The sequence below is a fragment of the Pongo pygmaeus genome, chromosome 3 (assembly GCF_028885625.2).
Source record: "Pongo pygmaeus isolate AG05252 chromosome 3, NHGRI_mPonPyg2-v2.0_pri, whole genome shotgun sequence".
NCBI lineage: Eukaryota > Metazoa > Chordata > Mammalia > Primates > Hominidae > Pongo > Pongo pygmaeus.
The window spans coordinates 118,739,148-118,753,729 of record NC_072376.2 but is presented as its reverse complement, the minus strand read 5'-3'; the positions used below and the strand labels follow the sequence as shown (position 1 = coordinate 118,753,729).

The window sequence follows — 14,582 nt, the reverse complement described above, 5'->3', positions numbered from 1 at the left end:
AAAATACCTATCCCTGAGCCCCAGATCAATAAAGCAGAATCTCTGGGAGTGAGGCCTTGAACTTGTCCTGGCCAAACCACTCAGCCCATTCTTTTGAACCCTAAAGTTTAGATTGCTGCCTTGAGATATTACTAAGTATTAAGCTTCAAATAGCCCAAGGAAGCAATAGCACTGTGAGCAGGTTAGTCATTTTTATTGAAGGATCTAAGATCAGGTTTTAGTAGAGACAGTAATTGAAAAGAACTTGAGGACACAAATACTCAGTGAGGAAGAATAGGACACTACCAAAGAGAAGAAATAGAGATAAAATAGCCAAAGAGCCAAAGAAAAACTTCTTTACTTCATAATTTTGCCCTAGGTTTTATGGTCATTTGGCATAGTTTAGTTCAATCCAGCAAACATATATTGAGCCCCTACCATCTGCCAGGTACCAAGAAGAAAACAAAATAGAAGGAAGCTCTTAAATGGATAATTTAAATAAATGAGGTAAGGCCAAAGATTGAGATTCATACAAGAAACTTCGGGGGCTGAGAAGCAGGGACCCTAATGGCAACTTAGCTCCTAGAGAAGGAAGTGCCTGAGCAGGAAAATGAATAGAAGTTAGGCAGGTTTGAGGTTATGTGTGGGGGTTACTATTGAGGAGGAGCTAAAGAGGGGACAGGAATTGGTGGGAAATGGAGCATGTGCCCAACATTGGACAATCTGCCCAAGAAAAGGTCTGAACATAAAGCAGTATGCTATATTGGGATTGATACGCAGTTCAGGGATGCTTTATCATAAAGTGCAAAGAATGAGGAAAGGCAATCGATGATCCTGAATAGGTAGATTTGAGCTAAGTCATATGTCTTGATAACTTTTACAAAGTCCTCTTGTGCTAGACATCTAGAAGGCTTCCTGGATCTGTCCTTCAAATTCATTCCAGGTTTGTGGACTCAAAATGTTAGTTGTGATCGCTCCAAAAACATGTTACAACTGGTTTATGGGCCCTCTGTGGGACATTGAAGTGGACCATAATATCAAAATTTTTTCAATGTACATTTGAGCTTGTTTTGACTATTACTGGAAGAATACCTAAAAATAGTAACATTAATGACCTCTGGAGAGGGAGGACTGGAACAGAAGTGGAATGAGTTTACTTCTCATTGTATACCCTTTACTACTGAATTTGAATTGTTTACCATGTATATTTATCACATATTCAAAAAAATCATAAAAGAGAACTAAAGAGACATTTATTCCATAAGATAAAGAAATTGTCAGCATATAAAAGAGTGATTTAATTTATATTAATAACCAAGTTGACAACTTATCATACAGTGGTGGCAGCAATCATAACATTAAATTAATTTTGTCTTTCAAATTCTGAGAAAAAACATGAGGTTGGAGATATCTTCTGTATATCCTCTAAAAATTTTGCCTTTTTTTTTTCCAGTTTGCAGCTCACCTTGTGAAGATGAAATATCCAAGAATCTGTATTCTAGATGGTGGCATTAATAAAATAAAGCCAACAGGCCTCCTCACCATCCCATCTCCTCAAATATGAAGAACCAAGAGTGTGACTGCCAAAACTCAGTGTTGCATCAGCACCAACAGCACAGTTCTTCATATCCACGCCACTCTCAGACAAAACTAGATGTCCAGATTGTTGCATTTCCATAAAGTTTGTCACGAGACATTTTTTAAAATCTCATAACCCACATGTTCAGCTATCCATGCAAGAAACTTGACTCTACGTGTATTGCTGAAAGAATTTTCTTAACAGTGAAATCTGATCATATATTTTTACCACACTGCCACATAAAGCCCAAGAAATTCAGCTGACAAGACAGATTTAGCATTATCAAGAAATCCCAGTTGCCCTGAAAAAGCTGTCCTCCATTGTACTGAACAGACAGTCCTGTTGATTGTATTATTTAGAAACATACACTGAATGTGGGCTGAAATCCTCATCTTTCCATAATGAAAATTGAGAAACTATTCACAATGCTTTCCTTATAAATAAATGCTACATTTAGTAACTCATTTCACCCAAACAAGGGGTGTGTGTGTGTGTGTGTGTGTGTGTGTGTGTGTGTGTGTAGAGGAAGTGGAGTTTATCCCATTGCAGAAAGTGGTAATACTTACTCCCAGAAAAATGAAATTTAGAAACCATTCATATTTGATAGAATATTTGGTCAGTTCCTGTAGCAAAGACAAATGGCTTAAACAAATTTTCTAGTTTGTTTATCACATGAAAGTCTGTACAGTCAGTCCAGGGCTAGTATACTGGTTTCCTGATCATTAAGAACTCATTACCTTCTCTCATTGCTTTACCAACCTCAGTATGTGGCATCCATCTCATGGATGAAAATGGCTCCTCAGCCTCTATCATCACATCTGCTATCTAGAAGGAAGAGAATGAGGGAAGGAGGGAGGGGATGAAGAGAAAAGAAGGAACGAAAGAAGGAGGGAGGAAAGACAGAAGAAAAGAAAGGAAAAGAAGCGAAGCATACTCCCCTTTAAGGTCATAAACCAGAAGTTGCACACACTACCTCTGCTTACATATCATTGGCCAGACCTTGGGTGCATGGCCACACCTAGCTTTAAGGAAAACTGGAAATAGAGTCTTTGGGTGGTTGATCATTTCCCCAGCTAAAAAAATTCTTATTACTGTGTGGGAAGAAGAGAGTACATATTGAGGTACAGCTAACAACCTCTGCCTCTGCCACATTGTTTTTAAAATGAGTATTATATTTCATTAAATCTAAGACATCTCACAATTTTAGGCACCACAAAGAAAAAAAATGAAGCCAAATGAATTGTGACACTTTGTCAATGAAAAGACACATTCCCTGGGAGGCCGAGGTCAGAAGTTTGAGACTAGCCTGGCCAACATGGGGAAACTCTGTCTCCACTAAAAATATAAAAATTAGCTGGTCATAGTGGCACACGTCTGCGGTCCCAGCTACTCAGGAGGCTGAGGCAGGAGAATCACTTGAACCTGAGAGGCAGAGGTTGCAGTGAGCTGAGATAGGGCCACTGTACCCCAGCCTGGGCAACAGGGTGAGACTCTGTCTCAAAAAAAAAAAAAAAAAAAGATACATTCCCATTTCAGAAATCTGAAAAAAAATGCCTCATATATATGAAATATAGCATGTCCTTTAATTATGTTCAATTTTGTTTTAACTAAAAAGTGTTCATCTATAACTTTTATTCCACTCCAATGTTAAGACTGCCTAGGCAAGTGAGCATCACCGCTTGAGCTCTGTGTCCTGTCAGATCAGTGGCAGCATTAGATTCTCATAGAAGTGCAAACCCTATTGTTAACTGCTCCCATGAGGGATCTATGTTGCCTGCTCCTTATGGGGATCTAATGCCTGATGATCTGAGGTGGAGCAGTTTCATCCTGCAACCATCCCTCATTCCCCCCACCTCCCCTGTCTGTGGAAAAATTGTCTTACACAAAACTGGTCCCTGCTGCCAAAAGGGTTGGGGACCGCTGGCTTAATGTATAGTCTATACACTAAAGGTATGTTGTTCATCTGTTAAGAATGACTACAGAGGCTTTGCTTCAGTATATTAAACTACTTGTAAAATAAATGAAAAACACAGATATTCATGATGACTACAAATTTGCAAATTATGCACACTTAGGAGTCACTAGAAGAAAATACCAAATCAAGAAAATTATTGGTATAGGTGACAGAGTTGGTAGACAAATATTTTACCTGAATATTGTTATAATTTTAAGTAATAAATATTAATAGTAATTTAAAAATATCATTGACATCATTTATGCTAATACTATTTGTGTAAAATGAATAGCAATTGAAATTAGACTTTTCCACTTAGCTTATGCTGTTTACCTGAGATCAACCTAGAACAATCCCATCTTAAATGGCAAATCATTTGCTGAAACAGTGCTCCAGAGAATTGGACACTGGGTGAATGAGATTTTATTTTATGTTTATTTCCCTTAGAGTTTGAAGTGAGAATTAGAAGGTGCACTTCTTGGTAATATCTTGTACCTCCTTGGTACAAGGAGGCTCCTTGGTAATATCTAGTACAATCCCTTCCCCTCACCCCCACTTGCTACAGGGACCTGTCTCTTATGTCACCAATCTGACTGGTGTCCCTATTAGAAAAGGAGATTTGGACACACAAAATGACCCCAGGGATGCACACACACAGAAGGAAAACCATGTGAGAACACAGAGAAGACAGCCATCTGTAAACCAAAGAAGACGACTTAGAAAAAACTCGCTTCTGCCAGCACCTAGATCTTAGCCCTCTAGCCTTCAGAACTGTAAGAAAATAAATTTCTGTTTTTTTATGCTAAAAAAAAAAAAAAAAAAAAAAAAGACTGCCTAGGCAAAACATTTCAATAAGAGCCTCAATTCAACTTTCTGGGCCATGGTTTTGTTGTTGCTGCTATTGTTTATTTTATTTTATTTTTTCTTTGCATCTACTTTTTAAATTGAGATATACTTACCATAAAATTCATCCTTTTAAAATGTACAATTCAGTAGTTTTTAGTGTATTCACAAAGTTGTGCAATCACTATTATCCAGAATACTTTCATTATATGCAATTGTCTACCTGATCAGCAGGTATTCTACATTAACCCCTCCCAAGGTCTTTGATAAATTTTTGTATATGGAGTGAGGGGTCCAGGTTCATTCTTGCATATGAGTATCCAGTTGTCCCAGGACTCATCCTGTTTTGTTTGTTTTATTCAGTTTATTTGGTCATTCACCAAATATGTTTTGAATACCTACTATGTATTTCTAAGACACTAATATAATCCATAGTTATATCATTTGTGATCCTTACCTAGTTTACAAAAAAAATGTGAGAATTAATGAGAACAAATATTTACCAAGATTTCACTAACATTGCTTTTGGGCCATTGTCTACCCTCTTCAGAGAAATATTAAATCCTCCTGTCCTGGCAATTACTATTCTTTTCCTTCAGTCTTTAATGACTTACCTGAGTTCATAATCAGAATGCAGCATTGATGATCATTCTGAGTCTTAACTCTGCCTTACTGAGAAAGCAGAGAAGAGAGGGATGGAGGGGCAGTGATTTGAGTTGAATAAGGTGGTAGGTAGTAGGAGAGGATGAAGGCCTTGTGAAGAGAGCTGTGTAAGAAGATAGTAGTAGCAACCCTCTGTCATGATTTTGCATTTGATGTTTCTTAAAACTTGACATATTTAGGCTTATTCCAAGAAATTGAAGTTTTTTAAACATGAAAATTATAATATTTAATATTCTCAACAGTACACAGGGCATGTTATTTCATGGTGGATGATACGAACAGTTGACCTCAACAACTATTTGTTAGATTAAACATATATAACCCAGGATTTATTTGAGTTCCTTTTTAATATATTATTGATTCCTACACGATGACTCTCAGCACTGTTTCTGGCTCTACCTGGAATGCCATAACTACCACCACCAGCCTACACAGATATACATACACACACACACACACAAACTCACATGCATAAATACACTTATTAACTCTTGATAATCTAGCAACAACAGTGTACCTCCTCCAGTCTTCTCTGGCTTCCCCATGCTGCATTAAGAGCCTCAAATCTACTAAAGCATTCCATTCATCCTTCTAATAATAGATTTATTACATCATTTTGCAATTGTTTGTTTACATTTAGGCCCCTATTAAAATATGAGCTCCTTAAGATCAGGAGCTATAATTTATACCTCTTGCTACCTTCAGTGACCCACCACATTGGATATGCTCAATTAATATAAAATTGAATCTCTATCAATTTTAGAATCTATTTGAAGGGAGGAAAATAAAAATAACCTGTGGTAATTTTTTTCAACTGCCAAACTTATCTGGTACCTGATAGTATAGAAATAAATTGAAATCTCAATTCATGGAGTGAAAAAAGGATCTCTAAAGTCCCATCCAGCTCTAAAATCTGATAATTCTAGAAGTTGGAGCAGATAACTTCCAAAATAAGGTAATTTAATCTAGTTGCATCCTCTTTTCAAAATACAGAGATGTTAGATTCAAAAAGCATATTAAAAATAACTAATGCTTAAGCAAGTTTGAAAGAAGTTTCTTGATGTCAGAAATGAAAAGGACCTGAAAGGCACAGCTTTTAGGCCCGTGAGATATCCAGTATCAATATAAGCCCTAAGAACTCGGGTTTGGGAATACATATAGGAATAGAAGACATAGCTTTGGATCTTCTGAGTGGGAGTTCTAACTAAGACCTCTTTATGAAGTGACAGTCTCAAGGAACTCCGCTCCATGAAATGACAAGACATAACTTCCCGCCAAATTAGGGAAGCTACAGAGGAGACTGTCATTGGCCTGATTATTCTTGATGAAGGAAGAAAAATCTGTTATAGACAGAGTTGTTCAGTGGAAAGTCTGGGGTAAGTTCCTGATTTAGAACAGGCTTTAGTGCACCTTAAAAGGAAAACAATGAATTATATAAAACTTTTAGAGGACACAGTGGTGCCAGATTTTCGTTCGATTCCTGTGCTTTCCTCCTGCAAATAGTTACCAAAAAATATTCCTTTGGGAATTAGTATCAAAAGGATTCTATAGCATCTCAAAAGAATCTTACTTACTTTGGGAGGCTGAGGCGGGCAGATCACACGGTCAGGAGATCGAGACCATCCTGGCTAACACGGTGAAACCCAATCTCTACTAAAAATACAAAAAATTAGCCAGGCGTGGTGGTGGGCACCTGTAGTCCCAGCTACTCAGGAAACTGAGGCAGGAAAATGGCGTGAACCCAGGAGGCAGAGCTTGCAGTGAGCCGAGATTGCTCCACTGCACTCCAGCCTGGGCGACAGAGCGAGACTCTGTCTCAAAAAAAAAAAAATCTCATGCAGTAGTCTCGTTTAATAAAATCCACTACAAGGAGAGAAGACTGCTGCCTTGACTATATAGAAAGGGTTGGCAGATATTTCATTCTATCAGTTGTAACTAGTAATCCCATTGTTATACATGCTGGCCCAAAATATAGCTGTTATTAACCAAATAGTGCATTTTTCTTGATAAATGTTGATTAAATCAGATTGGAAGCAAAATGGTAATATTTATGATCAATTTTAGTTTGGATGTTCAATGTCAAGACCAAACCCTCTTCACAGCTACCAACTTCAATTCTATGTGGAAAACTAATGGTGAAGAGTTTCAAACTTTAACTGACACTTGACATTTAACAGGATATGTAATTGCTCACACACAACCTTTAGGTTTTGTAATCCAGTTTTATCTCATACAATATTAGAAAGAGTACACATTGTAAATACCTATTTTAAAAGTTAGCCATATTTATAAAGTCACATGTATTTATATCTTTTCTGAGTAATTTTCTTGTTAATGCCTTATGATAGGTGCTTGTAACATGAAAACTAAACTTGGATCTTACCATATTCCGTGTTCTATAGATAGATTGTGATATGCATAGCTTCTACTGTGACTTCCAGGCCTAGTGTCTCCTCTGAAGTTGTTATTCTTTAATATCCTTTCTCATTCCTTTCAGAGGACCTATTATTAGTTTGCATTGTCTGCAGCATTTCAATAATACTGTTCTATTCTAATAATACTGATCTGTTCTAATAAACAGTTCTAAATACTGTTCTGTTGTAATTGGTACCAAAGTACTGTATTGCCAACATTTCTAGATATTAATCCCCTGGGTGGTGGGGGTTAAAACACTGTTCTGTCTTGGCCTATGACTAATCTTGGAGCTATAACAAATGCATTTAAAGCATTAGATCAGATTCTAAATATTGCTTCCTGCCACGCTAAAAGATTCAACTTTTACTCTCATTATATATGGATGTGACTTAAGAAACAGTACATGGCCTACCATTTTTTAAAAGACTATACTAGTGTGATCACTTTAGCATTAAAACCTAAGATAATCCTTGCAAAAGAGACTTAATTTTCTCATTAACCTGGAAACCTATTCTTATTCTGTTATTAATTTTTTCTCAATTGTATTAGCATATTTTCAGTCCTATAGAGTAGAATGATTTATTATTCTAAGTCCTGTATTGCTCTGGAACTGGCTCCTCATAGCTTGAAAGAGCTGAATGTTCTCATCTCTTCTCAACTCCGTGTTCAGTGATCTCAGGTTAGTAGCTTATAATCAGCCATGTCAGGGGTATTTGCACCATAGAAATAGGCAAATATTCCAAATCAGGCTCTTTTTAAAACTTTTTATTTATTTTTGAGAGCCAGTCAATAACATTTACTAGTGCATCATTGATTCAATCATCCTAGGGTCATTATATTTTCTGTAGATTATGAAACTAAAAGGAATGTTAAAGATTATTCAATCCAAATGTCATTGTTCAAAACAATAAGAAGTGAAAAGATTTTGCAAAGATCACATAGTAAAAGGCAGATTCAAAATTGCAATTCTGCTTTTCTGATTCTTTGCCTGTTTTTCTGCTCATCATATACAGATAAAGAAAGTAAAGGGCACCAATTTCAATTCATTACATATTTATTGCAGACCAACTTTGGGTCAGTCACTGTATTATATGATGTGTGGGGTACAAAAATGAAGCACTGAAAGTGTCGATTAAACTGACTACTGACTCTATTACTTGGAAATGCCACTTAATATCAGCCCTTAGAGGATGGCACTCTCACCTCCTCACCCTCCACACTTTCAAAAAAAGAATGCATTTGAGCATTCTACTCTGAGAGGAGAATCACTATTTTCAGGAACTCTTGCTATGTTTTAAGTTACCTTTCACCTTCAAGGCACCCTTCCTCAGAAAAACATCCCTGGTAGAGAAACACATTGTCTCTGTCTACGGTACAATCCTTGATATACAGGATCAAAGTTGGCTTTTAACCTTTGTTTTCTATGTCTTAGCCAGGGACCAGGCTTGAAGAATAAGAAAAGTCCTCCTATCAGTTTCCCAGTCATGTGCGGAAAGTCAAGGTTGGGGAGTGGGGGATAGCTAGTTTCTGGATCTATTAATCACAAAAGAGAAGAAATAGAGGTCATTTAAGTCATTTGCTAACTTTAAAATATAGCTTTATGCTCTGAGGTAAACTATCCTGATAATTTATTATTTGCCAGATAGCATATATTTTCTAAAATTATCTTTAAGATCATTAATAATTCCATATACCATGCATTCATAGCCACAGACTCCATATAAGGTCATTAAGGATTTGAAAGGCATGTGAGAAATAGAGCTACTGGATTGAGGCCAGACGGCACAGACAGTAGTTTGCAAAGTGATGTGCAACCAAGAAGGGAATCATATTATTGTTGAATAAGCAGGATTTACATAAATGATGATTTTTTTAAATCTCTGTACATATTATATTGTCATTAATTACATATGGCAGTATAAGATGACAGGATAAAACATCTGTCTAAATGTAATGCCTAGTGTGACCGTTTCAACTTCCTACTCTGAACTTGTTTCCTAATTTTCAAAGATCTCGGGATCTGCTCCCATCCCACACTGCCCTAGCATGACTGTGCTCTGGAGAGGCCTTCCTGAGATGCCTTCTGATGAAGACCTACCCTGAGCAACTGGCATAAACAGGCAGAAGCCATTTCCAGGGATTTATCCATTTACCTCTGTAGCAAAAATATATATATATCACAAATAATGACTCAGAGGTAGGTGGTTAGTTTGAATTGTTTCTCAAATTACTCTGATAGAGGTAATAGGTATTAAAAAGTTTTTAACCCTACTTTGGGTTACAACAACTCAGTGACTATACAATCCTCCTAAATAATGGTTTATCTATGTTTAGTTTGTAACAGGATTTTTTTCATATTAACAACTGTCAGGTAGTCATTTTGATTTCTGCCATGATTTGGTACCTAAAAAGAAGCATGAGAAGAGTGTTTCCTGGTAATGAAGAAACTTTAAAATATGCCCCCCTTTTTTAAAAATTAACTAACATGAATCCAAACAGATTAAGTCTAACAGCATCCCAGGTAATAGAGGACTAGACTAGTTCATATTTCAAAAGTAAATATACCTACAGATATTCATAATTATTTTAAAAAAATGAAGCCTCTATCATGACTGATGCTTTACTAATATTTTATAAAACACACTGGACACAAAATGTGCTGATGAGGCATTTAAGCCCATATCCCAAAATACGTTTACTTCTAAGTCACATGTGTATGTACGTTAAAGTGAATGAAATAATAAAGAGATGATTTTAATAGATTAAATCTTAACACTCACTTAAGTGACATGTTATTTTAACATGAATCCTATGCAGCAATATAACTATTTAAAATTTCAGTGGTAACTTATATAACTTACATAAAGCAAGATGTTACATATTTGTAAAGAAACCATCCCATAAAATGATAATAGCTCAGGCAGAGGCTGACTATATTAATTGCCCTGTAAATCACCAAATCTATGTCATTCTGAAATGAACTTTAAATTGCCCTGTTTAAGTGAAGTAATATCAAAATTAATATTAAAGTTAATTATTGTCAGCAAAATTCTGTTATTGCAAAAAAAATTAATAAGGAAATTATTTGTTGCAATTACTTAACCCTTTTAATTAGCGTGTCCTGCCCAGAACGTTAACTGAACCACTTTTAAAAAGCTGTTAGGTGTTTATTATAAAGCCTGATTGAAATTTTATGTGAGTGTATTATTGGATGTGTACTTTATTACTTATCAGCTAAAACTAAATGATGATTTTTAGGATCTGAACAAAATACTAAATTAAATATCTGATACAAATTAGTTGTATAAAAATAACCAAATGAAAACAGAAAATTGTGAAAGGGACCTACTGACAACTCCAAAGGTTGTCATCCCACACATATACCTCTACCAGATACTTGTTGTTCCAGGTCATGATAATTGTATTGCTCCTTGAGAGCACATGAGTGCTTCAGCCATTTCAAAGGCAGGTGAAACCTCAGCTCCTCCATGACAGCTTTCCCCTCAAATGGCATGTGTATTTTTTGTTTACCCAGATCCTGGAAGGCTGGAATGAGGAAGAACTATGAGCTGAGGTTTCAGGTTGGCTGGCATTTGTTTAGTGTTCATGGTTAAACTTTCTCAAGGATCTTTCATTTCACAACACTAAGTTTCCTTAAGCCCCCCAGAATTATGGTAAATCCTACTTTATGCAGCACTATTCAGGAAGCTCAAACCTCCACAGTGGTCAAAGTAATGACTGTCTTCAAAGCAGGGTCTCCAGATTTTCAGTGTCAGCATTTAACCTCCAGACATCTTAAGAATAAGAAATATGTTCTAAGATCCCAACACTATCATGTTAAGAGTACATTGAAAAAGACCACCCTGACAAAAACAACACGTTTCAGGAAGAAGAGGGGGAAGGGAGGATTCAAATTTTCCTCTCCCTCAAACCTCAAATTACAGGGAGACTACAAGAAGAAAAGGAGACCAATTATCAGAGAACTTGGCTTCTCTACTACTAGCCCCTCCACTGTTTTTTTCAGTGTCTCTCTGGGCAGTTCACATGGGTTCCCTCAGGCTCTAGTTCCTCACATATAAAAGAGGTAATAGCATTTATCCAGCCTGTCTCGTAGGTTTATGTTGAAGCTCATAGAAAAGTATTTTGTCAATGGAAAAGTATTATTCAAATATGTGTATAATTTTTATAAAAGTCATAACTGTTCTGTAAAACTATCAAGTCAAACTCTTGATCTATTGTGTAGTTTTTAGAGAATATTGACACAACAAATAATTACTCTTACAATCCATATACCTTTCCTATTATGCAACATAAACAAAATGGAAGACTTCACAAGCAGTATTAAGATTATACACTGCACACCTGATACTGTTTAATTCTATTTAAAGCAATTATTTCTGCTAAGTTTATAAATTTTATGCAAGATCCTTTCAGACTTCTCTTTGTTTTATATGCCACCCTTTCCAAACCCAGTTTTACCAATTTAAAACACACTGTTTACAATAATCTAAGTTCTCTCAATACAACCTGGCAGGTTCAGTTTTGCCAATAACTATCTACACCTAGATGGCAGAGATTAACTTTATTTCAAATCCACCCTTCCCTTCAGTTTTATCTCCCTCTTCCCTTGCAGCTCTCTGCTGGACTTCAAAGCAGTTTTGTGGTTTGACTTGCAGAAGATCAATGGTTGGGAGATGAAAAGCAGCTCTTGTTTATATCTGCCTGCTGAAGGTCATTCTACTCAGTAGCATCTGTGCGAGATCCACAGCCATTTCTCCTTACAGAGGGGAGAAGCAAATTGATTACACACACAGAAATCATTATAAAGAGAGAGTGGGATTCATTTTAAAGGGGTAGGATCACATCAAAACACAAATATAGTAATAAGAATCAGTGTAGTAGTGAAGTACTGGTATTTGGAGTATAAGTTTAAAGTGTTATTGAATGTGACCCTGATTTTTGAAAAAGCTATTATATGTCTGGACTTGTTACAGGGTACAAAACTACATAGTTTATCACATTCTCTAACAGGTACCCAAGAAGTTATTTGAATTTAATAGGCCTTAAGGACAATGACTAATAGGACATTAATAAATGAGTGCCGTGGATGTTGAATTTTACATAGATAAGTCTTCCCACTGCAGATACCAGAGTTCTTGGCCTTGCTTAGCCAAATTGTCTATCCGTCTCTTTTCGAATGCTGATGACATGCTGTCACTCAAGCCTATTACATGAATTGCTTAGCTGTCAGTGTTCTTTACATAACAAGTCCATTGTTTGAACCAGTATTGAGAAAAGAAACCTAAAAAGTACATACATTCGCCCAATGCCCTCAAGTCGATAGTGAGCTTTCCTGGAGTCCTATAGCATGTGGATTGAGCCTCGATGATAACTTTTTGTCCTGTCTCTGTGATGTAGCTACTGGGTTAGGTCAGGTAGTAGAGTTTTAGTGGTATTTTATGGCATTAAGGCCAGGGACCTAAAAATCCTGCCAGTCATCCTCTTCTCCACCAAGTTCCCAAGTGAAATTTACACATCAGGGATAACAGCAAGTGGAAAACAAAGTACCAACTTACGGCTGGGCTAGTGACCACTTCTCCCCAGTTTAGAGCTTCCATAACCCTGGATTAAAACCCACAGCTTATGCTCAAGGCCTCCATAGCATTGTGTCTGCATCAAGCCCGAATCTAAATCTTGGATCTCATTTTGTAGTTTATCACATAGTATGAGAACTAAAACAAAAGCCCAGTAAGCTTTAAGTATGTGGATAAAAAGATAAAAACATCACAAAAAGATGGCCAGGTAACTAAAGAGACCTTAGTTCAATTTACAAATTGTGCCACATGCACTGGAAGAGAGGAAAGACAGAACCTCTTAAAAGTTAAATAATAACCCCGCCCATCAGTAAGTGTGGCCAAAAAAATGTTCTGGAACCAGACCAATCAGATTATAACTGCCTCTTTTTGTGGGGAGATGCAAGAAAGGGGAAGAGGAAAAGTGTGAGCAAGGTTGCTCTTCCCTACATACATGATGCTCTCCACTTTCTAGATTTCTTTGAGCGCAAGATGGGTAGAATCTTCATTTTACTATTTCCCATAGAAAGTACTACACTGTCAGCACAAAAGTGGGCTTTAATGAGTGTTTATTTAATGAAGGAAGGGAAACACTGTTTACAATATAAAAAGCATCAATCAACAATGATTAAGTACCAGATACATGTCTGCACCCTAGGATATGCAATGGATGCTTAAAGAAATAGCACATTGTCCCTGTTATAAGGGTCGGCACATACAGGGGATTAGAAAAGAGAACAATAACATAACTGTGTGACACAGGCTACAAATGTACTGTGTGCTTAGCAAAAGCTAAACCTGGGACCGCCTTGTGAACCAAGGCTGTCCTTAATGGAATATCACTTCACAAGACAGGGAACTTTTATGCTTTGGACTCGGACACTTTGCCACTTACTGAATATGTGACCTTGGGCAAGTTGTTGTCTCCTTCAGCCTCAGTTTTTGTTTTGTTTTGTCTTTTTAATCTGTTAAATGAGCTCGATTAAAGCCTGCTTTGCAGACTTGGTATGGGAAATAAAGAAGAAAATGGTTATAAGGCAAACAGTATGTAGCAACTAGAGCACATAAAAATGGAGGTAGCTATTTTTATGCTTTTTATTATTAACCTACTAAAGGAGAGCTTTTCACCTTAGTATTGGTTCACCCTACAAACACAGTTAATCTTGTAACTTTTCCATGCTTCAGGTCTTTTTCCACCCATTACATGGGAATTAACCAGTCAAACCACAAAAAGTGCTAAGGATTACAATAATCATGAGGAAGAACCAGACAGGAAGGAAAGAGGGCCTTTCCTTTCAGAAGCTAATCCAAAAATGAGGGCTGGGAGTGCTAATGGCAATGAGCTGGGCACTGTAGAATTTAGTACAATTCTTTGCTGAATTTGGGGGAAATGGCATCTTTTTGCCAGGGTTATTTGCCAGGCATCCTGAGAGCCATCAGTTATTTGCCTGATGGAAGAAAGACACTGCAGTAACCAGCTGTTGCTGCTGCTACTACACTGAACTTTTACAAAAATAGTTTACAACTTGTGAGGAGCTATGCAATTCTGTCGGGATAAGCTGCCAACTAGTCCTGA

The 14,582-nt window shown here is 36.8% G+C and overlaps 1 protein-coding gene across 3 annotated transcripts in view; it reads left to right on the top strand.

Moving 5' to 3' along the window:
- Positions 1-2,022, top strand: part of TBCK (TBC1 domain containing kinase) — a 266,911-nt gene extending 264,889 nt beyond the window's left edge. For all 3 annotated transcript variants that reach the window (XM_054484087.2, XM_054484088.2, XM_063663960.1), the window contains one exon: positions 1,433-2,022. In XM_054484087.2, coding sequence (XP_054340062.1) covers positions 1,433-1,543 — 111 coding nt within the window. In that variant the 3' untranslated portion in view covers positions 1,544-2,022. The remainder of the gene's footprint in view (positions 1-1,432) is intronic.
- The last annotated feature ends 12,560 nt before the right edge of the window (positions 2,023-14,582 follow it).